Raw genomic sequence first — 27,657 nt, forward strand, 5'->3', positions numbered from 1 at the left:
ACGTGAAAAATCATCTCTTCACCTCCATTCAGCCGTGGCTGGTTGTCCGTTCATACAGAGCTGCATTGTGTTTTCTCACCCATCCAGGAGGAATGTAAATGATGCGGGAGAGATGAACCTGGCTATCACAAATGATCGATGGCAACGACAAAAGAAAAGTGGTGAAAACGGAGGTGGAAGGGAGACGAGGGCTAATGCAGAACGGCAGTTCTGAAAGTCAACAGCAGTGAAGATTGACTGAGCCTTTTGTTTCGACGCGTTATGCAGATACAGCGCAAGCTAGCAGAAAATTACTTGCCAGAATTGATATTTTGTAACTGGTCAGACCTGATAGAGAAAAGCCTATCAGCTCAGAGGACTACAGCTGTGACTGTAATGCATAGTATATAGTTGAGAAAGCTGTGAGGGTATAATGTAAATGCCAGGTCTGGCAACCCAGTCATGTACAACACTATGGCCCCATACTGTGTGGTACAATTTCACTGTGCTCAGTCTAATAATCACTCTGTGTTGAATCTGTACAACTGTTCAATAACAATTGGCCCACACCAGCAGGAACTCCAGTAGCATGCTCACATGAATGAGCAGGGAGTTTGAGTCGGTTGCAGTATACCCTTCCACAGCCATAGTAATACATCAGTCATCACACCTGGTTGAGGTTTTCTATGGCTAGGTAAACAGGTTCATGTTTGGCCTTTGACTCCAGATGAGTGATTCTTAGGCAAGGATCCATGGATTTTTGGAATCAATGGACAGGGGTATTGAGTGTGCAGGGAATTCAATACAATGTCGGAGGGAAAAGCCAGCCTAATGTGATCAATGAGCTCAATCAGTGTGACCTTTGATCCGTCTCTGCATCTATAGCTAATAAGATTGTCTCCACTCACGACTATCATCAGTAGCTGTGTAGCCTAGTTCTTCAAGAGGGTAAGCACTGTATCAATTGGCCCATAATATCAAATCCTTCTGGTCTACAGATTTCAACAAATGACAACATTTAGGAAAACCTCATTGGGTAATTTCAGGGGCGCAAGCTGGTAACACAGATTTGAGGCTGAACCAACAACCAATTATAAACAAGTGGAATCCTTCTATAATTGCCACGGCATTAGCGCAGCCTTGCAGATTAGCAAGCAGTAAGCAAAGGCCCGGTCGGTCCATAGTCAGACACACCCTCTACTGGGCACCGCGGTCTGTCCGATTAAGTCTGCCCATTTTATGAAGCGGAGGATGCAAATGCGACATGATGTGGAGATTATCCCAGACAACTTGCACCAGATGGACACCTGTGCAAATGAGATCCCCCGGGTCCGCTCCCCCTGTTAAATATTCTGGGCAGTGCTGATAAACTCGCCCGGTGGGAGAGAGAGAGAGAATAGTGTCAGCCTGGCTGTTGAGTGATCGATGGCCCGGGCCAACACTTTGTCCTACGATGTCTTTCCAACGGTTCACATCCGTCACACTGCCTTTTAAGCAAGAGAGCCAGGAGGATGGAGAACAGTACCGCTTTGTTTTCAGTCAGTAGCACTATCTATACTGTATATTCATGAACAATGTGGCCAGGACAAACACACCGCTTTCAGTCCACTGTACATCAATTACTGTATACTCTTAACTAAATGTCTACTAGACAGGAAGTATAGGCTTCTGTATACTGCAGTGGTTCCCAACTCCGGTCCTCCAGTAGCCCCATTAGCACACATTTTTGTTGTAGACCCGGACAAAAACACCTGGTTCAACTTGTCAAGGGCTTGATGATTAGTTGACAAGTAGAAACAGGTGTGCTTGTCGAGGGCCACAACAAAAACATGTACTGTACTGTACTGGGTCCTTGAGGACCGGAGTTGGGAAACACTGGCATAGTGCATACTAAAGTATTCAGCTGAGTATACTTTTGGATATATTGGTTATACCAAGGTAATACCACAATATTAATGACAGCATGTCTGGCGAGAGGCTGCTGTGCAATGTCAAGGCAATGACAGACAGATACCATGCAGTTCATATTAGAGTGGAGAACACCTTGGCTGACAGTTTGCACACAGAGAGCCGGAGGGCAAATGGAGGATTTGTTTCCATAATAGAAATGGTTGTTGCAATATGCGACAGGGAAGGAGGTCATGGCTAGAAGGGATACATTTTTTTGTGATATTGACGGCAAAAGTAGTTTTTTGGGCATTTTAGATAACCCTTTACCTAAACTTAACCTAATTCTCCTAACCTGCTATGTAAATTCCCTTAACCTGCTACTTAAGTTCTCCTGACCTACTACAAAAAGTCAATTCTGACAAAAGCTGTATCTCATCTAGTCAAATCCAGGGTAGGATTAATGGATGGTAGGTCAACGATGAACTGACTACCTCACCTTATTAAAATAATGATTGTTGGATCAGTATAGTACAGCCACTTTTTACAAATAGGTCAAAAAGACCTATTTGGGGTGTAATGTAAAACAGTACCATTGTGGATAAACTATTCCCCGCTCTTGCTTACTCTCATGTCAAAAACAATTCATAATTTTTAGGACAAGGTCATTATTTCAGGAGCTTGATAAATTATTAATCACACATTATTGTAATTGAAATCAGATACCAAGGGCCCATCTTGGCAAAACCAACTTGGTAAAATCATTACATCCATTCTTAATTATTCTCTCCTAACCTCATTTATGACATCATCTCCCTTGTTTTGGTTGAAGAGAAAGATGGAACATAAGTCCCTCTACTTTAACTCAGTATCTGTTCCCTGTGATATTATAGCTCCAAGCTGTAGAATTAATGTGAAACCATTCTCCTCAGATCGCAAGGTACCTGTGGGATTAATTCATTACTGAATTCTTAATTAAAAGATCTGCAAGTTCTACTTTAATAGAGCAGGAAATTGAACACTTGTTGATTCTCATTAGAGGTATACCTTAAAGTAATAATAATGTATAAACATTGTCACAAATGTTTACAATAAATCCCCGTCACTCAATAAAAAGATAACTTGGACAATTGTCAAACTCCTTTCAACCCTTAACACATCCGCTTATATTAGACTGGACTATACATCAAAATCTCACACACTGGTGAAGCCAGTGCCATGGACAGCGGGACATGACCTTTAGCTGGACCTTGCTGGTACATCAGGCTCCACCATGAGGCATGCTAGTCCAGCTCAGTCCAGAGCTCGGCAAACAACCAGCCAGCCAGCAGCTGCCAAATCAGCACTGATGACAACCTGCACCCAGTGGCCAGACAGACCAGGGATACAGATTACCCATAATCAGTCTTTTATGGTCAGTGCATTATTTATGACCCAAGCGAAGGTCAGGTTGGCGTGGCGTGCTGCGGTGGGAGGCGGTGAGGAGTGGTGGGAGGACTGAGGCCCTACCTGTGGCCTGCTCCATAACTCATCTGTCAGCACACGAGGCCAGGTGATTAACTGCCCACTCCCCAAACCTCACTTTGGGCCAACAGGCCTCCACTTAGCCTCTGTCTCTGGAGAGAAGGCCCAAAATGTTGAGCTACTCAGCCGCTTGCGGATTTCACGTCTCCATAAATGACTATGGAGAGAGACACATGTTGGTCTTCTCTGCCAGGGATCATCAACTAGATTCAGCCGTGGGACGACCTTTTCTTGAGTGGATGGTCAGGGGGCCAGAACATAATTACAAATCATTTGTAGACTGCAAATTGACCGCAAGAAGCACAAACAGATATAATATTTGACTAAAACATAATCATTCCAAACCTTGCTTACATTTGTATACGAACACATATATCTCTCTGCTATGCGTTGGAATACTTTGGAATACATTTCCAAAATTAAAATCACTTGGAGCTGATTTGCTGGTGTTTTTGCAGTCATTAAATGTCTCTCCCCCAAACACACACGCACGCACGCACGCACGCACACACACACACGCACGCATGCACGCACACGCGCACACGCACACACGCGCACACACGCACGCACACACGCACACACGCACACACGCACACACGCACACACGCACACACGCACACACGCACACACGCACACACACACAGCCCTGTTTTTCTCTCCATGCAGGATCTGTTATTCATGTAGGGGAAAGAGGATAAGATGGAACTCTGATGCATCATAAACATTTTGTGACTGGTTATACAGCCCCTCAATTATCTACTTTAGTCACCACACCTTCATTTTGTGACTGGTTATACAGCCCCTCAATTAACTACTTTAGTCACCACACCTTCATTTTGTGACTGGTTATACAGCACCTCAATGATCTACTTTAGTCACCACACCTTCATTTTGTGACTGGTTGTACAGCACCTCAATTACCTACTTTAGTCACCACACCTTCATTTTGTGACTGGTTATACAGCACCTCAATTATCTACTTTAGTCACCACACCTTCATTTTGTGACTGGTTATACAGCACCTCAATTACCTACTTTAGTCACCACACCTTCATTTTGTGACTGGTTATACAGCACCTCAATTATCTACTTTAGTCACCACACCTTCATTTTGTGACTGGTTATACAGCACCTCAATGATCTACTTTAGTCACCACACCTTCAGTATGTGACTGGTTATACAGCACCTCAATGATCTACTTTAGTCACCACACCTTCATTTTGTGACTGGTTATACAGCACCTCAATTACCTACTTTAGTCACCACACATTCATTTTGTGACTGGTTATACAGCACCTCAATTACCTACTTTAGTCACCACACCTTAATTTTGTGACTGGTTATACAGCACCTCAATTATCTACTTTAGTCACCACACCTTCGTTTTGTGACTGGTTATACAGCCCCTCAATTACCTACTTTAGTCACCACACCTTCATTTTGTGACTGGTTATACAGCACCTCAATTATCTACTTTAGTCACCACACCTTCGTTTTGTGACTGGTTATACAGCACCTCAATGATCTGCTTTAGTCACCACACCTTCAGTATGAGACTGGTTATACAGCACCTCAATTATCTACTTTAGTCACCACACCTTCATTTTGTGACTGGTTATACAGCACCTCAATTATCTACTTTAGTCACCAAACCTTCATTTTGTGACTGGTTATACAGCACCTCAATGATCTGCTTTAGTCACCACACCTTTAGTATGAGACTGGTTATACAGCACCTCAATTACCTACTTTAGTCACCACACCTTCATTTTGTGACTGGTTGTACAGCACCTCAATGATCTACTTTAGTCACCACACCTTCATTATGTGACTGGTTATACAGCACCTCAATGATCTACTTTAGTCACCACACCTTCGTTTTGTGACTGGTTATACAGCACCTCAATGATCTACTTTAGTCACCACACCTTCGTTTTGTGACTGGTTATACAGCACCTCAATGATCTACTTTAGTCACCACACCTTCAGTATGTGACTGGTTATACAGCACCTCAATGATCTACTTTAGTCACCACACCTTCATTATGTGACTGGTTATACAGCACCTCAATTACCTACTTTAGTCACCACACCTTCATTATGTGACTGGTTATACAGCACCTCCATTATCTACTTTAGTCACCACACCTTCATTATGTGACTGGTTATACAGCACCTCAATGATCTACTTTAGTCACCACACCTTCATTATGTGACTGGTTATACAGCACCTCAATGATCTAATTTAGTCACCACACCTTCATTATGTGACTGGTTATACAGCACCTCAATGATCTACTTTAGTCACCACACCTTCATTTTGTGACTGGTTATACAGCACCTCAATGATCTACTTTAGTCACCACACCTTCATTTTGTGACTGGTTATACAGCACCTCAATTATCTACTTTAGTCACCACACCTTCATTTTGTGACTGGTTATACAGCACCTCAATTACCTACTTTAGTCACCACACCTTCAGTATGTGACTGGTTATACAGCACCTCAATGATCAACTTTAGTCACCACACCTTCATTTTGTGACTGGTTATACAGCACCTCAATGATCTACTTTAGTCACCACACCTTCAGTATGTGACTGGTTATACAGCACCTCAATGATCTACTTTAGTCACCACACCTTCATTATGTGACTGGTTATACAGCACCTCAATTACCTACTTTAGTCACCACACCTTCATTATGTGACTGGTTATACAGCACCTCCATTATCTACTTTAGTCACCACACCTTCATTATGTGACTGGTTATACAGCACCTCAATGATCTACTTTAGTCACCACACCTTCATTATGTGACTGGTTATACAGCACCTCAATGATCTACTTTAGTCACCACACCTTCATTATGTGACTGGTTATACAGCACCTCAATGATCTACTTCAGTCACCACACCTTCATTATGTGACTGGTTATACAGCACCTCAATTACCTACTTTAGTCACCACACCTTCAGTATGTGACTGGTTATACAGCACCTCAATGATCTACTTTAGTCACCACACCTTCATTTTGTGACTGGTTATACAGCACCTCAATTATCTACTTTAGTCACCACACCTTCAGTATGTGACTGGTTATACAGCACCTCAATGATCTACTTTAGTCACCACACCTTCATTTTGTGACTGGTTATACAGCACCTCAATTACCTACTTTAGTCACCACACCTTCAGTATGTGACTGGTTATACAGCACCTCAATGATCAACTTTAGTCACCACACCTTCATTTTGTGACTGGTTATACAGCACCTCAATGATCTACTTTAGTCACCACACCTTCAGTATGTGACTGGTTATACAGCACCTCAATGATCTACTTTAGTCACCACACCTTCATTATGTGACTGGTTATACAGCACCTCAATTACCTACTTTAGTCACCACACCTTCATTATGTGACTGGTTATACAGCACCTCCATTATCTACTTTAGTCACCACACCTTCATTATGTGACTGGTTATACAGCACCTCAATGATCTACTTTAGTCACCACACCTTCAGTATGTGACTGGTTATACAGCACCTCAATGATCTACTTTAGTCACCACACCTTCATTTTGTGACTGGTTATACAGCACCTCAATTATCTACTTTAGTCACCACACCTTAATTTTGTGACTGGTTATACAGCACCTCCATTATCTACTTTAGTCACCACACCTTCATTATGTGACTGGTTATACAGCACCTCAATTACCTACTTTAGTCACCACACCTTCATTTTGTGACTGGTTATACAGCACCTCAATTATCTACTTTAGTCACCACACCTTCATTTTGTGACTGGTTATACAGCACCTCAATTACCTACTTTAGTCACCACACCTTCATTTTGTGACTGGTTATACAGCACCTCAATTACCTACTTTAGTCACCACACCTTCATTTTGTGACTGGTTATACAGCACCTCAATTATCTACTTTAGTCACCACACCTTCATTTTGTGACTGGTTATACAGCACCTCAATTACCTACTTTAGTCACCACACCTTCATTTTGTGACTGGTTATACAGCACCTCAATTACCTACTTTAGTCACCACACCTTCATTTTGTGACTGGTTATACAGCACCTCAATTATCTACTTTAGTCACCACACCTTCATTTTGTGACTGGTTATACAGCACCTCAATTACCTACTTTAGTCACCACACCTTCAGTATGTGACTGGTTATACAGCACCTCCATTATCTACTTTAGTCACCACACCTTTAGTATGAGACTGGTTATACAGCACCTCAATTACCTACTTTAGTCACCACACCTTCATTTTGTGACTGGTTGTACAGCACCTCAATGATCTACTTTAGTCACCACACCTTCATTATGTGACTGGTTATACAGCACCTCAATGATCTACTTTAGTCACCACACCTTCGTTTTGTGACTGGTTATGCAGCACCTCAATGATCTACTTTAGTCACCACACCTTCGTTTTGTGACTGGTTATACAGCACCTCAATGATCTACTTTAGTCACCACACCTTCAGTATGTGACTGGTTATACAGCACCTCAATGATCTACTTTAGTCACCACACCTTCATTATGTGACTGGTTATACAGCACCTCAATTACCTACTTTAGTCACCACACCTTCATTATGTGACTGGTTATACAGCACCTCCATTATCTACTTTAGTCACCACACCTTCATTATGTGACTGGTTATACAGCACCTCAATGATCTACTTTAGTCACCACACCTTCATTATGTGACTGGTTATACAGCACCTCAATGATCTACTTTAGTCACCACACCTTCATTATGTGACTGGTTATACAGCACCTCAATGATCTACTTTAGTCACCACACCTTCATTATGTGACTGGTTATACAGCACCTCAATGATCTACTTTAGTCACCACACCTTCATTTTGTGACTGGTTATACAGCACCTCAATGATCTACTTTAGTCACCACACCTTCATTTTGTGACTGGTTATACAGCACCTCAATTATCTACTTTAGTCACCACACCTTCATTTTGTGACTGGTTATACAGCACCTCAATTACCTACTTTAGTCACCACACCTTCATTTTGTGACTGGTTATACAGCACCTCAATGATCTACTTTAGTCACCACACCTTCATTTTGTGACTGGTTATACAGCACCTCAATGATCTACTTTAGTCACCACACCTTCAGTATGTGACTGGTTATACAGCACCTCAATGATCTACTTTAGTCACCACACCTTCATTATGTGACTGGTTATACAGCACCTCAATTACCTACTTTAGTCACCACACCTTCATTATGTGACTGGTTATACAGCACCTCCATTATCTACTTTAGTCACCACACCTTCATTATGTGACTGGTTATACAGCACCTCAATGATCTACTTTAGTCACCACACCTTCATTATGTGACTGGTTATACAGCACCTCAATGATCTACTTTAGTCACCACACCTTCATTATGTGACTGGTTATACAGCACCTCAATTATCTACTTTAGTCACCACACCTTCATTATGTGACTGGTTATACAGCACCTCAATTACCTACTTTAGTCACCACACCTTCAGTATGTGACTGGTTATACAGCACCTCAATGATCTACTTTTGTCACCACACCTTCATTTTGTGACTGGTTATACAGCACCTCAATTATCTACTTTAGTCACCACACCTTCATTTTGTGACTGGTTATACAGCACCTCCATTATCTACTTTAGTCACCACACCTTCATTATGTGACTGGTTATACAGCACCTCAATTACCTACTTTAGTCACCACACCTTCATTTTGTGACTGGTTATACAGCACCTCAATTATCTACTTTAGTCACCACACCTTCATTTTGTGACTGGTTATACAGCACCTCAATTACCTACTTTAGTCACCACACCTTCATTTTGTGACTGGTTATACAGCACCTCAATTACCTACTTTAGTCACCACACCTTCATTTTGTGACTGGTTATACAGCACCTCCATTATCTACTTTAGTCACCACACCTTCATTTTGTGACTGGTTATACAGCCCCTCAATTACCTACTTTAGTCACCACACCTTCATTTTCTTTATCTGCACATCTTATGCAAAGTTCTCGTTTTTCATTCCAGGTGTGATGGAGAACTCCAATCTCATCCATCTGACTGAGAGCTTTTGGCAGTGACTTGGCTGTCCTAACTCTAGCTGTGCTGTTACCTTTAACATGCAGTAGTCTGTCTTGCTCTATTACCCCGTCTCTAATCCCTCAGTGAACGGTGCCTTGAGGGAAACCATTTCACCCAACCCTGTATTTTACACTAGATTCCAGAACTTTATGAAACAATTTGTCTCTTTCATTTTACCGTGACCTTATTCATTTGTCCTCCCAAAGCCTACGGGCAAAATGTATGGCCACTCAGAAATGCCATGCATACTGAAACCTATACACTGATTAGGCCTATATCCGTTTGGTACAGACATATTCCAATGAGAGAGTAAAATGGTCAAAGTTCCTCTTTAAAGTTCCAAGTTCCAAACCACTTTGATTCGTTCTCTTTTTTCCAAACGTCTGAATAACCTGTTCATGTTATGCTTCTCCTCCCTTGAGTGACAGCTGTAGTATAGGGGTTGTCTCGCTCAGAGTTCTAGCGTTTGTGAATAGGGGGCTGCGATGGAGGGATGGGAAGAGGGTGGGGATGGGGGAGGGAGGCAGTGTCAATTGGATTCTGCTGAGGAAGAAAGTGCATTCTGACATTTTGTCTGGCAGATAAAAAACCCATCTGATATGACGAGAGAAGGTCAGTGTCTCTACTATCAGATACTGCTGGTCCAAGTCTAGTTTGATGCCTGTCTCTCAGCCTGCCTACTTGGCTTGGGAGGCATAGTGCAGATAATAATAATAATAGATTTATTTTATATAGCGCTTTCATTTCAAACAGAATCTAAAAGTCGCAACAACAACAAAAAAACGATAACAGATAGCAGATTCCCTTCAAACTCAACTCTGGACCAAGAAACCAGTTCCTCTGCATTTCTCCATTGTTCCTCTCTAATCAGGGACTGATTTAGACATGGGACAACAGGTGAGGGAAATGAATTATTAGGTAGAACAGAAAACCAGCAGGCTCCGGACCTCGTAGGGTAAGAGTTGAATACCTCTGCTGTAGCCTACTGATGATTCCAGAGTAATTTTGTAATATTACAATATACTAATAATATCTACCATACACTCATGTCAAATGTTCACGGCAGTGGAGGCTGGTGGGAGGAATGGAATAAGTGGAACAGAGTCAAACATGTGGTTTTCATATGTTTCATGTGTCATGTGTTTGGGCTCCCGAGTGTTAGAGGCGTCACTACAGACACCCTGGTTTGAATCCAGGCTGTATCACAACCGGTCGTGATTGGGAGGGCGACGCACAATTGGCCCAGTGAGGTACAGGGGCAATTTTCCATTTGAGAAATTAGTAACATGTGACCTTTCAAAAGAATTGTCCTGGGTAGCCGTGCGAGGACACACGATTGTGACAGGTGAGGATGTGGCATCACCCAGTAGCCGACCGGTAACGCCACCCATCTCCTCAGCCAATCCCAGCCTCAGATTTCCTCCCGCATGCAGCCTCTGGGATTCAGGCTTCAGGCTTAATCAAATGGAACTGAGGCAAGAGCACAGGACAAATCTCCAATCAGTAAAAGCGTGAAGAGTGTCTAACAGATTGATGCAGACCTTAACACATGCATCCGCTGGATTAAATCCTATTCCAATCACATAGAGGGTGCATCCCAAATGGTACCCTGTTACCTATGTGGTGTACTACTTTTGACCAGGGACCGTGCACTATATAGGGGATAGAGTGTTATTTGGGAAGCACCCTGAGAGAGGCCTTGGGAAACCTCACAAAAAGCACACAAGTGGCTGGTTGAAGTATTAGGACGTATATTTGTGTAATAGCTCACCGTCAATGCATCGTTACTGTCGAGTGGCAGATATTAAACAGAGGGCAAAACCTCAATATTACACAGTAATCGTTCTGTAAAATGGTCACACAATATATGCAGTGCCACAGTTGAAAGGATCACTTTGTGGTACCATGAATGTATTTCAGACACAGTGGAATTTCGTTTTTACTTCCTAGACAAAACCTTTACACCTGTGTCATTCCAAAAAACTATAGTTCACTGCTTCCTCAAGATAAAATAAATGACTCTAATTTGCCTAACAATGTACTTCATCATCCTTTTTAATGGACCATGTATTCTATGATGAGTTTAAATAGTAGGAAGACTCCATAATTCATAGCGAATTAATTTATAAAACATTTCTCACATCACACTCAAGGCCATAACATGAGGTGTCCCCTGTCTAGTAGGAGCAAGGTAATACATTGAAATTGGGAATGTGTGTGCATGTGCGTGTGTGTGTGTGCATTTGTGTGTGTGTGTACGTATGTTTTCCTCACCAAAGGGCAGAGAGAGAAGGCTACCATTTGTTACTAGAAAGCATTACCACCAAGAGGTAATTCTGTCTCCACACACTCACTCACCTCCCAGCCTCACACAGACAACAGCCAGCTGCCTGCCAGGTAGACATAACACAAACACAGTCTAGAATACATCATACACTCCACCTCACCTCCCCCTCCAGCCCCCCCTCCCTCCTTAGTCTCTGGCTCTGATTGGCTGTGACGGCCGGGCTGGATCAATGGGACAGGGCTTGACTGGTGGCTGAGTGACGGAGTGTCTCTGGACGTCCCATTTGACTGAGAGATCACCAGCTGGGCCCTGCAGTGGAATACTAATCCAGTCTCTCCTTCCTCTGGTGACAGCCAAGGTATGGTAGTACAGGACATGCCTAGACACCATTAATAACACGAAGGCCCTGAATGCATGTGAACAGCCAACTGCTTACTGCGGATTCCCCCTGAACTATTCCCTCATGTGGCTCTGTGACATTTCTCTGTTTGCTCACATTATCATACCAAATCAAATCAAATCAAATGTTATTAGTCATATGCGCCGAATACAACAGGTGTAGACCTTACAGTGAAATGCTTACTTACCAACAGTGCAGTTAAAAAAAATATGGACAAGAATAAGAGATAAAAGTAACAAGTAATTAAAGAGCAGCAGTAAAAAAATAACAATATATACAAGGGGGTGCCGGTACAGAGTCAATGTGCGGGGGCACAGGTTAGTTGAGGTAGTATGTACATGTAGGTAGAGTTAATTAAAGTGACTATGCATAAATAACAATAGAGAGTGGCAGTGGTGTGGAGAGGGGAGGGGGGGTGGGGTGGGGGCCAATACAAATAGTCTGGGTAGCCATTTGACTAGATGTTCAGGAGTCTTATGGCTTGGGGGTAGAAGCTGTTTATAAGCCTCTTGGACATAGACTTGGCACTCCGGTACCCCTTGCCATGTGGTAGCAGAGAGAACAGTCTATGACTAGGGTGGCTGGAGTCTTTGACCATTTTTAGGGCCTTCCTCTGACACCGCCTAGTATAGAGGTCCTGGATGGCATGAAGCTTGGCCCCAGTGATGTACTGGGACGTTCGCACTACCCTCTGTAGTGCCTTGCGGTCGGAGGCCGAGCAGTAGCCATACCAGGCAGTGATGCAACCAGTCAGGATGCTCTCGATGGTGCAGCTGTAGAACCTTTGAGGATCTGAGGACCAATGCCAAATCTTTTCAGTCTCCTGAGGGGGAATAAGTTTTGTCGTGCCCGCTTCACGACTGTCATGGTGTGCTCGGACCATGTTAGTTTGTTGGTGATGTGGACACCAAGGAACTTGAGGCTCTCAACCTGCTCCACTGCAGCCCTGTCAATGAGAATGGGTGGCGTGCTTGGTCCTCTTTTTCATGTAGTCCACAATCATCTCCTTAGTCTTGATCACGTTGAGGGAGAGGTTATCGTCCTGGCACCACACGACCAGGTCTGACCTCCTCCCTATAGGCTGTCTCGTTGTTGTCGGTGATCAGGCCTACCACTGTTATGTCATCGGCAAATTTAATGATGGTGTTGGAGTCGTGCCTGGCTGTGCAGTCATGAGTGAACAGGGAGTACAGAAGGGGGCTGAGCACGCACCCGTGAGGGGCCCCCATGTTGAGGATCAGCGTGGCGGAAGTGTTGTTACCTACCCTTATCAACTGGGGGCGGCCCGTCAGGAAGTCTAGGATCCAGTTGCAGAGGGAGATGTTTAGTCCCAGGGTCCTTAGCTTATTGATGAGCTTTGACGACACTATGGTGTTGAACGATGAGCTGTAGTCAATGAATAGCATTCTCACATAGGTGTTCCTTTTGTCCAGGTGGAAAGGGCACTGTGGAGTGCAATAGAGACTGCATCATCTGTGGATCTGTTGGGGCGGTATGCAAATTGGAGTGGGTCTAGGGTTTCTGGGATGATGGTGTTGATGTGAGCCATGACCAGCCTGTCAAAGCACTTCATGGCTACAGACGTGAGTGCTACAGGTCAGTAGTCATTTAGGCAGGTTACCTTAGTGTTCTTGGACACAGGCATTATGATGGTCTGCTTAAAACATGTTGGTATTACAGACTCGGACAGGGAGAGGTTGAAAATGTCAGTGAAGACACTTGCTAGTTGGTCAGCGCATGCTCGCAGTACATGTCCTGGTAATGCATCTGGCCCTGCGGCCTTGTGAATGTTGACCTGTATAAAGGTCATACTCACATTGGCTTCGGAGAGCGTGATCACACAGTCTCCGGTACAGCTGGTGCTCTCATGCATGTTTCAGTGTTATTTGCCTTGAAGCGAGCATAGAAGTAGTTTAGCTCGTCCGGTAGGCTCGTGTCACTGGGCAGCTCTCGGCTGTGCTTCCCTTTGTAGTCTGTACTGGTTTACCACATCCGACAAGCGTCAGAGCCGGTGTAGTACGATTCTATCTTAGTCCTGTATTGACGCTTTGCCTGTTTGATGGTTCGTCGGAGGGCATAACGGGATTTCTTTTAAGCTTCCAGGTTAGAGTCCCACTCTTTGAAAGCGGCAGCTCTAGCCTTTATCTCAGTGTGGATGCTGCCTGCAATTCATGGCTTCTGGTTGGGGTATGTACGTACGGTCACTGTGGGGACGACGTCATCGATGCACTTATTGATGAAGCCAATGATAGATGTGATGTATTCCTCAATGCCATTGGAGTAATCCCAGAACATGTATCCTGCTCCCCCCTGGTTAACGTGGCTCCTGGTCCTCTCTGGTTAACGTATCTCCTTGTCTATCCTGGTTAACCTGTCTCCTGATCCTCGCTCGTTAACGTGTCTCCTGATCCTCGCTGGTTAACGTGTCTCCTTGTCCCCCCTGGTTAACCTGTCTCCTGGTCCTCACTGGTTAACTTGTCTGGTTAACGTATCTCCTTGTCCACCCAGGTTAACCTGTCTCCTGGTCCTCCCTAGTTAACGAATCTCCTTGTCCACCCTGGTTAACCTGTCTCCTGATCCTCACTGGTTAACGTGTCTCCTGGTCCTCCCTAGTTAACGTATCTCCTTGTCCACCCTGGTTAACCTGTCTCCTGATCCTCACTGGTTAACGTGTCTCCTGATCCTCGCTGGTTAACGTGTCTCCTTGTCCCCCCTGGTTAACCTGTCTCCTGGTCCTCACTGGTTAACTTGTCTCCTGATCCTCCCTGGTTAACGTGTCTCCTGGTCCTCCCTGGTTAACGTGTCTCCTGATCCTCCCTGGTTAACGTGTCTCCTGATCCTCACTGGTTAACGTGTCTTCTGGTCCTCCCTGGTTAACATGTCTCCTGGTCCTCCCTGGTTAACCTGTCTCCTGATCCTCCTTGGTTAACGTGTCTCCTGGTCCTCCCTGGTTAACGTGTCTCCTGGTCCTCCCTGGTTAACGTGTCTCCTGATCCTCCCTGGTTAACGTGTCTCCTGATCCTCCCTGGTTAACGTGTCTCCTGGTCCTCCCTGGTTAATGTGTCTCCTGGTCCTCCCTGGTTAACGTGTCTCCTGGTCCTCCCTTGTTAATGTGTCTCCTGGTCCTCCCTGGTTAACGTGTCTCCTGGTCCTCCCTTGTTAATGTGTCTCCTGGTCCTCCCTGGTTAATGTGTCTCCTGGTCCTCCCTGATTAACGTGTCTCCTGGTCCTCCCTGGTTAATGCGTCTTCTGGTCCTCCATGGTTAACGTATCTCCTGGTCCTCCCTGGTTAACGTGTCTCCTGGTCCTCCCTGGTTAACGTGTCTCCTGGTCCTCCCTGGTTAACGTGTCTCCCTCCTGGTCCTCCCTGGTTAACGTGTGCTGCCTGCCTGGCTGCATGGTCTTTTTTCCCCTATCATATGGCTGAATTAGAGCTGATTTCAAACACAGATTGAAGACACATTTACGTCCCTGTCAGCTGTAGGCTCTGAGCACAGCACAGGCAGGCTGGCGGGCCCGGTTTACTTTTACATTGGTGCCCTCTGACTTCTCTTAGTGCAGCCGAGCATATGCATCATGGGCTGGAGCTCAGAGCAACACACACACATAGAGCAACACACACACACGTATACACACACACGCACGCACGCACGCACGCACGCACGCACGCACGCACGCACGCACGCGCGCGCACGCACACACACACACACACACACACACACACACACACACACACACACACACACACACACACACACACACACACACTCAAGGCATACCTGGAATACACAGTTTAACATCATATAGAGCAGCATCACAGTGGAAGAGAGGGAAGATATACTATTAGAGAGATCTGGAGGAGAGAGACGGAGAGAGATGGAGATAGAGACTGCGGGGGAGAGAGGTGAGGGTTGAAGGGTTGTGGGGTCACCGAGGGGAATAGAGATGAGGGTTGAAAGGTTGTGGGGTCACTGAGGGGGAGAGAGATAAGGGTTGAAAGGCTGTGGGGACACTGAGGGGGAGAGAGATAAGGGTTGAAAGGCTGTGGGGACACTGAGGGGGAGAGAGATAAGGGTTGAAAGGCTGTGGGGACACTGAGGGGGAGAGAGATAAGGGTTGAAAGGCTGTGGGGACACTGAGGGGGAGTGAAATAAGGTTTGAAAGGTTGTGGGGACACTGAGGGGGAGAGAGATAAAGGTTGAAAGGCTGTGGGGACACTGAGGGGGAGAGAGATAAGGTTTGAAAGGTTGTGGGGACACTGAGGGGGAGAGAGATAAAGGTTGAAAGGCTGTGGGGACACTGAGGGGGAGAGAGATAAGGGTTGAAAGGTTGTGGGGACACTGAGGGGGAGAGAGATAAGGGTTGAAAGGCTGTGGGGACACTGAGGGGGAGAGAGATAAGGGTTGAAAGGCTGTGGGAACACTGAGGGGGAGAGAGATAAGGGTTGAAAGGTTGTGGGGACACTGAGGGGGAGAGAGAGAAGGGTTGAAAGGCTGTGGGGACACTGAGGGGGAGAGAGATAAGGGTTGAAAGGCTGTGGGGACACTGAGGGGGAGAGAGAGAAGGGTTGAAAGGCTGTGGGGACACTGAGGGGGAGAGAGAGAAGGGTTGAAAGGCTGTGGGGACACTGAGGGGGAGAGAGAGAAGGGTTGAAAGGCTGTGGGGACACTGAGGGGGAGAGAGAGAAGGGTTGAAAGGCTGTGGGGACACTGAGGGGGAGAGAGATAAGGGTTGAAAGGTTGTGGGGTCATTGGGTCGCTACATGTCTGTTCTGAAGGACTAAAACAACATGCATATATCTGCCTCATAATTAGTGTTCATCATACACTCTCCACTGACATCTGGTGAAAAGGCTAGATGTAGACTGTACATACATGACTGACAGGCTTCATCCGCTTGACATAACAATACATACAGCGTTTCTAATCATCAAAGTAACAGTGTTTGCCCTGAAATGAAAAGATGAAAATAAAAATGTAGGTGAAGAAAACCACCCAGAGTGTAAGAGAGAAATGAAAGGCTGTAGCAACACAGATCAAAGTGTGATAGAGACTTTTCGAAGTAAGACATTCTGCTGGCGTGGTTTATAAGATACAGCAATGACTCCTTCCATCCATGCTCTGCTTAAAGACCCTGATCCTAATCTCTTTCTCCCTACAACCACAACGTTCCTCTTTTGTCTCCCTCACTGTGCCCACTGCCTAATCTAAATTCAATATGTTAACATGTGCGAGTGCCTTGGTATATAGGAAAATGCAAAGCTGAGTCCAAAGGAGCGCTGCAGTGTTGTGATGGTTGGGTCCGAAAAGAGGGGAGGAACTATAAGTCTATATATCTCCATAATGACAGTGCACGCTATTGTTGGGATCTGTTCATTCCATTTCCAACACTGAAAGGAACATCTCTCAGAATCAAAGGGTGATTTTAAGTCTAAGCCAAATCCCAGGTTGATTCTATATACAGCAGTTCTATACATTTAAGAACATTTCCATTGAAGTATTGAACCTGAAACAGAGGAAGTTGAGTAGAACATTGTATAGGCCACTACAGACATTGGATTTCTTTCTCTTTAAGGTACAGTAGGTTTTCCCAGCTCTAACTGGCCGGCACTTTGCTCACCACTAAAAACGACCTACAATGAAGCGAACTAATGAGCCATTCAATAAAAGACGCCCTTAACCTAAGAGGTTAATAAGTTATTACTATATAATTATTAATACACAATACTGTAACACGATTTCTCTTTTCACTACCACAGGCTGCACAGCCAGACAGCAGCAATGCAACGTGACAAGGAAGTGAACGTTTATTGTCTTGGAAAGCAATCCAGTGAAATGTTCTCTTTAGGGATAGCTACAGAGAAAAAGAAAAGGCTTGTTCACAATTGCAAACCTTCCTTTTCGGTTTTCTTTTCATTGTATGAATAAAATGGCAAACTTCCAACAGATACAAAAATGGCAGAGATATTCCAATGTTAATGTCTAGTGTTAATAATATGTTTCAGAAGTCAATCTGTTGATCAGAAAAGCATGGAGCGTTGCAGTATGTCTGTCACGTTCCTGACCTGTTTTCTGTTGTTTTGTATGTGTTTAGTTGGTCAGGACGTGAGCTGGGTGGGAATTCTATGTTGTGTGTCTAGTTTGTCTGTTTCTATGTCAGCCTAGTGTGGGTTCTCAATCAGAGACAGATGGTAGTCGTTGTCTCTGATTGAGACTCATATATAGGAGGCTTGTTTTGTGTTGGGATTTTGTGGGTGTTTGTTTCCTGTCTCTGTGTTTGTTCTGCACCAGATAGGACTGTCTCGGTTTTCACGGTTTGTTATTTTGTTTGTTGTTTGTAGTGTTCACTTGTTATTATATTAAACATGTTGAGCACTGGCTACGCTGCATTTTGGTCCTCTCTTTCACCCCAGGAAGAAAGCCGTTACAGAAACACCCACCAAACCCGGACCAAGCAGCGTGGCAACGGGCAGCAGCAACAGCAGCAGCAGTACAAGGAGGAATGGACATGGGAGGAGATTCTGGACGGAGAAGGACCCTGGGCAGAGCCAGAGGAGTGTCGTCGTCCCAAAGCGGAGCTGGAGGCATCAAAAGCAGAGAGGCGGCATTATGAGGCGCTTGCAAGGCAGAGTGGCTGGAAACCCGAGAGGCTCACCCAAAAATTTCTTGGGGGGGGGGCTAAAGGGGAGTGTGGCGAAGCCAGGTTGGATACCTGAGCCAACTCCCCGGGCTTACCGTGGAGTGAGAGGGCGTCGTACTGGTCAGACACCGTGTTATGCGGTAAAGCGCATGGTGTCCCCAGTACGCGTGCTTAGCCCAGTGCGGGCTATTCCACCTTGCCGCACTGGGAGGGCTAGGTTGGGCATCGAGCTGGATGTCATGAAGCCGGCCCAACGTATCTGGCCTCCAGTACGTCTCCTCGGGCCGGCGTACATGGCACCAGCCTTACAGGTGGTGTCCCCGGTTCGCCTGCATAGCCCAGTGCGGGTTGTTCCACCTCGCCGCACTGGCAGGGCTACGGGGACCATTCAACCTGGTAAGGTTGGAGAGGCTCGGTGCTCAAGAGCGCGTGTCCTCCTTCACGGTCCGGTATATCCGGCGCCACCTTCCCGCCCCAGCCCAGTACCACCAGTGCCTACACCACGCACCAGGCTTCCAGTGCATCGCCAGAGCCCTGTTCCTCCTCCCCGCACTCGCCCTGAGGTGCGTGCCCTCAGCCCGGTACCTCCAGTTCCGGCACCACGCATCAGGCCTATAGTGCGTCTCAGCCGGCCAGAGTCTGCCGTCTGCCCAGCGGTGCCTGAACTGCCCGTCTGCCCAGCGGCGCCTGAACTGCCCGTCTGCCCAACGCCGTCTGAACTGTCCGTCTGCCCAGCGCCGTCTGAGCCGTCCGTCTGCCCAGCGCCGTCTGAGCCATCCGTCTGCCCAGCGCCATCTGAGCCATCCGTCTGCCCAGCGCCGTCTGAGCCATCTGTCTGCCCAGCGCCATCTGAGTCATCCGTCTGCCACGAGCCATTAGAGCCGCCCGTCTGTCCCGAGCCATTAGAGCCGTCCGTCAGTCAGGAGCCGCTAGAGCCGTCCGTCAGTCAGGAGCTGCCAGAGCCGCCAGCCAGTCAGGAGCTGCCAGAGACGCCAGCCAGTCAGGAGCTGCCAGAGACGCCAGCCAGTCAGGAGCTGCCAGAGACGCCAGCCAGTCAGGAGCAACCAGAGCCGCCAGCCAGTCAGGAGCTGCATGAGCTGCCTTACAGTCATGAGCTGCCCTACGGTCATGAGCTGCCCTACAGTCATGAGCTGCCCTACGGTCATGGGCTGCCCTACGGTCATGGGCTGCCCTACGGTCATGAGCTGCCCTACGGTCATGAGCTGCCCTACAGTCATGAGCTGCCCTACAGTCATGAGCTGCCCTACAGTCATGAGCTGCCCTACAGTCATGAGCTGCCCTCCAGTCATGAGCTGCCCTCCAGTCATGAGCTGCCCTCCAGTCATGAGCTGCCCTCCAGTCATGAGCTGCCACCCAGTCATGAGCTGCCACCCAGTCCGGAGCTGCCACCCAGTCCGGAGCTGCCACCCAGTCCGGAGCTGCCACCCAGTCCGGAGCTGCCACCCAGTCCGGAGCTGCCACCCAGTCCGGAGCTGCCATTAGTACAGAGTTGTCCCTCTGTCCGGAGCTACCTCTCTGTCCGGAGCTACCTCTCTGTCCTGAGCTACCTCTCTGTCCTGGGCTACCTCTCTGTCCTGAGCTACCTCTTTGTCCTGAACTACCTCTCTGTCCTGAGTTGTCTCCTCTATTGTAGAGGGGAGTTGGTGAAGGTTCCTGGACCATGGTCGGGGGCGAGGGTCGCCACTCAAGGGACGCTAAGGAGGTGGACAAAGACAATGGTGGAGTGGTGCCCTCGTCCACCGCCGGAGCCGCCACCGCGGACAGATGCCCACCCAGACCCTCCCCTTGAGTTGTTAGGGGTGCGCCCGGAGTTCGCACCTTGAGGGGGGGGGTTCTGTCACGTTCCTGACCTGTTTTCTGTTGTTTTGTATGTGTTTAGTTGGTCAGGACGTGAGCTGGGTGGGAATTCTATGTTGTGTGTCTAGTTTGTCTGTTTCTATGTCAGCCTAGTGTGGGTTCTCAATCAGAGACAGATGGTAGTCGTTGTCTCTGATTGAGACTCATATATAGGAGGCTTGTTTTGTGTTGGGATTTTGTGGGTGTTTGTTTCCTGTCTCTGTGTTTGTTCTGCACCAGATAGGACTGTCTCGGTTTTCACGGTTTGTTATTTTGTTTGTTGTTTGTAGTGTTCACTTGTTATTATATTAAACATGTTGAGCACTGGCTACGCTGCATTTTGGTCCTCTCTTTCACCCCAGGAAGAAAGCCGTTACAATGTTAGCATGTAGAGTACTTGGTAACAGATTTGGACTAAATGAATCCTCCAGATTAATTAAGATAACATGTTTCCTTATGTCCAACATATGGAAGGAAACAAAATCCGCCTCATCACAGGTAGGGCAATGTGAAGATACGTCTCACAGAAACACACATGCCATGTTTGAGAGCCAAGGATTTCTACCTGGGAAACATAATGTCGCTGTCGGTTGAAAACTTTGTAACTCCATTTTATGCAAACCAGTAACTCCCCTCAATGTCCTCTGGATCAAATGAAGATCCTACATCTGTAGAGCTGTGATATGCAATTTAGTGCTATTAAATGAATGTGATATTTGATAGTTTTTTAAGTGCAGTGTGGGAATCGGCTATCTTCCTCCCAACATGGCTGGGTTTCAGTACCTATCCTAGCCCTGGTCGTTTACATAGCAGTTGTGGTAAAACAGTGAGGGAGTGGAGTAAGGACAGTCATGACTCTAGGACCAAGAAAATGTATTTTAGTTAACGGGAAAATATTTCCAGAAAAGTTTCTGTTTTGGAGAGAAGAGGTTTTAATCAGACAGCAACGATAAGGTATGTGCACTCTCCAGACAATCAATAACATAAATTATTCAATTGAACAATTCAATTAAAGCACATTGATGGAATTAAAACCAGTGGGAGTGCATCCAGAAGCATCCTGTCAAAACCCTAGAGAAAAACCTCTTTCCTCTTCCGACGATTCCTACGGACCTGGAGATTGGTAAAGGTTGACGGCACGCAGTGTCAAAGAACATAACAATGGGATTATTTCTTATGATTATAGCAGAGTAAGTGTTGCCCCCAATTGGTGTAAACAGTTGTGACTAGCTACAAAGCAACACACTCATCCAAATCAAATCTCCTGGCTCGACTATTTCGGCTTGATTACACAATAACCCCACGGTGAGTGATCGTGTTCCTCCTCAGGCATCGGCTACACAGCCATGCTCGCTGGCTAACTGCCTGCCTGTGTTCCCTCTCTGAGCCATGCTCCCTGGCTAACTGCCTGCCTGTGTTCCCTCTCTGAGCCATGCTCCCTGGCTAACTGCCTGCCTGTGTTCCCTCTCTGAGCCATGCTCCCTGGCTAACTGCCTGCCTGTGTTCCCTCTCTGAGCCATGCTCCCTGGCTAACTGCCTGCCTGTGTTCCCTCTCTGAGCCATGCTCCCTGGCTAACTGCCTGCCTGTGTTAACTCTATGAGCCATGCTCCCTGGCTAACTGCCTGCCTGTGTTAACTCTATGAGCCATGCTCCCTGGCTAACTGCCTGCCTGTGTTCCCTCTCTGAGCCATGCTCCCTGGCTAACTGCCTGCCTGTGTTCCCTCTCTGAGACATGCTCCCTGGCTAACTGCCTGCCTGTGTTCCCTCTCTGAGCCATGCTCCCTGGCTAACTGCCTGCCTGTGTTCCCTCTCTGAGCCATGCTCCCTGGCTGCGCTGCAAAGGGGAGGTTAGCTAGGGGAATGCAAGTGTTACCACTGCTGAACGGCAGGGCAAATTCTTTCAGCTGAATTGAGGCTAAGAAGGAGAGAGGTCACACTGACTGTGCTAGTGGTGTATGTGTGTGTGTGTGTGTGTGTGTGTGTGTGTGTGTGTGTGTGTGTGTGTGTGTGTGTGTGTGTGTGTGTGTGTGTGTGTGTGTGTGTGTGTGTGTGTGTGTGTGTGTGTGTGTGTGTGTGTGTGTGTGTGTGGCAGGCAGAACCAGGGCAAACACAGCATTGGGAGTTTTTTTTATAGACCTCAAAGCCTTTATTAAAGGCACAGCTCAATCAAAACACAGAAACAACTTGATTTTCATGAGCTTCCACAATCTTTCCAAAGTTGTGGGGAAACCATTCATCAGGTTTAACAGTATTTGGAAAAAGAAGTGGCTCTGAAAGAATATGTTGGATAGACGATGGTTCCTCTTCCAGTTGAGCCAAGCAGCCTTTCTGAGCTGAAAATGCAGGTTGTTATGGTCTTCTAAGTCAAGACACCTGCTCTGACCTTCCCACTCACCTGGGTACCAACAACCTTCACAGGAATGAAACCCTCTCTTCTATCAATATGACCTAGGAAGCCAGAAACTTTACAACATTATGGAACTCATAAATGATAATGTTGTCCTCCGACGGGTGTCTTTATTCGACAAGGGGAGGAGGTACATTATCTCTCCTTTTCTGTCTCTCTACACCTCTCTTGTTTCCTCCACCACCATTTCTCGGCTGTGAATAACTGTCCATCTTCATATCTTTCCTCCCTCGCTCCAGACTCCATAGATGGTGCGTTAAAGAACAGGAGTTGAGAAGCCTAAGAGTAATGGGTCTGCCAATGACACTTAATACCTTATTGTCCCCCGGAGAAATACAAACAAAAAAAACTTAAGCATGTTAAGTGAGGGAGGGCCTCTAACAGTGTGGACCCAGGTCCAACTCTCTTCTGGCTGGGGATTAGAGAATTCATTAGTAATCTGCAGGGGAGGACTTTAAAGCAGCTTGATTTATGTGCATAGGTTGCAGAAATTCCTCTCCCCCACTCTTTTACCACAACTGCTATGTAAACAACCAGGAATAGGATACGTACAGAAACCCGGCCATTTTGGAAGGAAGATAACCAATTTCCACAATGCACTTAAACAACTATCAGATAAGATAGCAGTTATATTTAATAGCACTGAATTGCTCTAGGTTGACTAGATATAACAGAACACCTGACCTCAATACACAGGAACATAACAGAACAACTGACCTCAATACACAGGAACATAACAGAACAACTGACCTCAATACACAGGAACATAACAGAACAACTGACCTCAATACACAGGAACATAACAGAACAACTGACCTCAATACACAGGAACATAACAGAACAACTGACCTCAATACACAGGAACATAACAGAACAACTGACCTCAATACACAGGAACATAACAGAACAACTGACCTCAATACACAGGAACATAACAGAACAACTGACCTCAATACACAGGAACATAACAGAACAACTGACCTCAATACACAGGAACATAACAGAACAACTGACCTCAATACACAGGAACATAACAGAACAACTGACCTCAATACACAGGAACATAACAGAACAACTGACCTCAATACACAGGAACATAACAGAACAACTGACCTCAATACACAGGAACATAACAAAACAACTGACCTCAATACACAGGAACATAACAGAACAACTGACCTCAATACACAGGAATAGTGTCCAACGTCTTGGAGCTCGGTGGGTCTAAACCAGATAGCGTCCTCCTCCTTGTTCATTCTGATGCCGTCGAAAGAGATAGGCTCCTCAAAGTCTCCGTGTCCTGTACTTTTATACCACATAAGGCTTAGTCCCACACTCTGGGAGTGGGTGTAGTTCGCTCTGATGTATCCATAGAATAAAGCACATTTAATCCGCACCGGTTCCCCCAAAAGCACTTTGTATTTCAAGTAGTCCACTGACCAATCCGTGCAGTCGTCCACTGAGGAGAAAGGAGAGAGAGAAAGGTAGATTAATAGGACTGTCATAAGAGCGTCATAAAAGTGTTATAATGACACGATATAAGCACATTTGTTTCCTAACACAGGAAAACAAACTGAAATATGCTGATCATTGAAATGGTATGTGGCGCTGGGAAGTGGGATCAGAGTCAAATAAATTACTGGCCTTAGTTAAGTCTCTATGTGCATTGCCAGTATTGATTTGACCATCATGAATCAGGAAGTAATAATTGCCCTCACTACAATTGTTTACAGTAGCATTTTCATCTCAAAGTGGCAACACTTCCAACCAATCACCCCTCTCTAAGCTATTTCCACCACACAGGAACAGTAGAAAAGATGCAGACAGAATGGAACACATATAAGAAGAGGATAGAGTAGTAGCTGTGGTTGCCGGGGCCTACAGCTGTCTGCTCACCCAGCCGTGCCAGAGCACTAGCACCAGCTGTGACCTAGTCAGAGCCGGGGCAGCGAGAGCCAATGGGAGGGCAGAGTTAGGAGTAAACACACGACCACGCGCACCCGGAACGAGGAGCCAGGAGCACAGACAGGGGTGTAAAATCCAAAAACATGGATGGCATCACCACCAGACCGTGGAGGCACTGTCTTCTGAGAAACTCAATACTAAAAAGTATTGCCTCTGTATTTAAGCGGTATGAAGCATTTTATGCCATATTACCCTTATTGTATGATAATATCAGACTTCCCAATGCATAATTCATCCTCTCTCCAGACATGCACACATACTACATCCAGATGTATTAGTCTGTATTATAGACTCCTTAACATCAATCTAACATAATGATTACATACAGGCCCAGTTGTCAGAGCCATCCATTTCCATCCTAATGGACAACTCAGGACACTCATTCACATTAAACTGCAATAGAAAACAATAGAATATCTCAGCGTACACATTGAACTGCCTTCAGTGTCCTCTTTCAATACCACAAATGTCAATGTTCAGGGAAGAAATGAAAAATCCCTTCCTGATATTGGCTAGCTACAGGTAGAGGCTGGGGGTCACTGAAGGTTTATCACCATTATGATATCTCATATAGTAGTCACTGACCACCAGCCAATCATATCATATCATATCCCCATTAGGTACCTCATCAATTGGAAAATACCTGAATTGATTCGGTTGGTTTGCATATTTATTTTGGATCGGTGGGGTGTCTGTCTGTCACTCACACAGCTGCCTACCTCAAGGAGCACTGAGGGGATGAAACAAGAGTTCCAGGGGCCCCCAGCCATACACACACCAAAACACACACACTCACACACACACACACACACACACACACACACACACACACACACACACACATGGATGCACGTACACTGTGAAAATGCTGTAGAGATCAGAGTTCAGCATCTCAGCCAGTGGAGGCTCCTCAGAGGAGGAATTTCCTTTAATTTCCTTTAAAATAGTGAAACATTTAAAAAGTTATCCTTTTTAGATAAAACTATACTAAATATATTTGCATGTCACCAAAGCATTGATTAGAACACACTGTTTTGCAATGAAGGTCTACAGTAGCCTCAACAGCACTCTGTAGGGTAGCACCATGGTGTAGCCGGAGGACAGCTAGCTTCTGTCCTCCTCTGGGTACATTGACTTCAACACAAAACCTAGGAGGCGCATGGTTCTCACCCCCTTCCATAGACTTACACAGTAATTATGACAACTTCTGCAGGACGTCCTACAACCTATCAGAGCTCTCGCAGCATAAACTGACATGATGTCCACCCAATCAAATGATCAGAGAATGAATCTAGTACTGAAAGCATAAGCTACAACTAGCTAGCACTGCAGTGCATTTAAAGTGTGGTGAGTAGTTCACTCAAAGAGAGAAAAATACAATAGTTTAACAGTTTTTAATAAATTAATTCCTTCCAAAATTAAGAACAAGCGAGAGAGCGCTAGCTATATTTCATAGTAAATATTTGTTTCACTTTCAATTACTTAGCTAGCATCGAATGCAGCTAGATAGTTTAGCATACTCAAACACCTGGCTCAAACAGAGAGGGATGCTATGTTGACGAGCTGACTATGGCTATCCAACACTGGAACTCTTACAAGTCAAGGTAAGCTTTTAGTTTAATTAATTTATTGCTGACAGGGACCACCGGTGTAACTGCTAAACTGCTTGCTGCTGACTGTACACTGTACTGCATGATTGTATCGTGGTTCTAGTAGCTAAACTCAGCAAAAAAAGAAACGTCATCTCACTGTCAACTGCATTTATTTTCAGCAAACTTAACATGTGTAAATATTTGTATGAACATAGCAAGATTCAACAACTGACACATAAACACATAAACTGTACAAGTTCCATAAACATGTGATTAACATAAATGTAATAATGTGTCCCTGAACAAAGGGGGGGGGGGTCAAAATCAAAAGTACCAGTCAGTATCTGGTGTGGCCACCAGCTGAATTAAGTACTGCAGTGCATCTCCTCCTCATGGACTGCACCAGATTTGCCAGTTCTTGCTGTGAGATGTTACCCCACTCTTCCACCAAGGCACCTGCAAGTTCCCAGTCTTTTCTGGCGGGAATGGTCCTAACCCTCACCCTCCGATCCAGTAGGTCCGAGACGTTCTCAATGGGATTGAGATCGGGCTCTTCACTGGCCATGGCAGAACACTGACATTTCTGTCTTGTAGGAAATCACGCACAAAACGAGCAGTATGGCTGGTGGTATTGTCATGCTGGAGGGTCATGTCAGGATGAGCCTGCAGGAAGGGTACCACATGAGGGAGGAGGAGGTCTTCCCTGTAACGTACAGCGTTGAGATTGCCTGCAATGACAACAAGCTCAGTCCGATGATGCTGTGACACACAGGCCCAGACCATGACGGACCCTCCACCTCCAAATCGATCCCGCTCCAGAGTACAGATCTCGGTGTAACGCTCATTCTTTCGACGATAAACGCAAATCCGACCATCACCCCTGGTGAGACAAAACCGCGACTCGTCAGTGAAGAGCACTTTTTGCCAGTCCTGTCTGGTCCAGCGACAGTGGGTTTGT

At 45.9% G+C, this 27,657-nt stretch overlaps 1 protein-coding gene across 1 annotated transcript in view; it reads right to left on the minus strand.

The window, feature by feature from the left end:
- Positions 1-24,647, minus strand: part of LOC120050855 (interleukin-1 receptor accessory protein-like 1) — an 838,450-nt gene extending 813,803 nt beyond the window's left edge. The window contains exon 1 of the mRNA XM_038997383.1: positions 24,322-24,647. Within this exon, the coding sequence (XP_038853311.1) occupies positions 24,322-24,647 (326 nt within the window). The remainder of the gene's footprint in view (positions 1-24,321) is intronic.
- Between the last annotated feature and the right edge of the window lie 3,010 nt (positions 24,648-27,657).

Source organism: Salvelinus namaycush, chromosome 7 (genome assembly GCF_016432855.1).
Source record: "Salvelinus namaycush isolate Seneca chromosome 7, SaNama_1.0, whole genome shotgun sequence".
NCBI classification, from domain to species: Eukaryota; Metazoa; Chordata; class Actinopteri; order Salmoniformes; family Salmonidae; genus Salvelinus; species Salvelinus namaycush.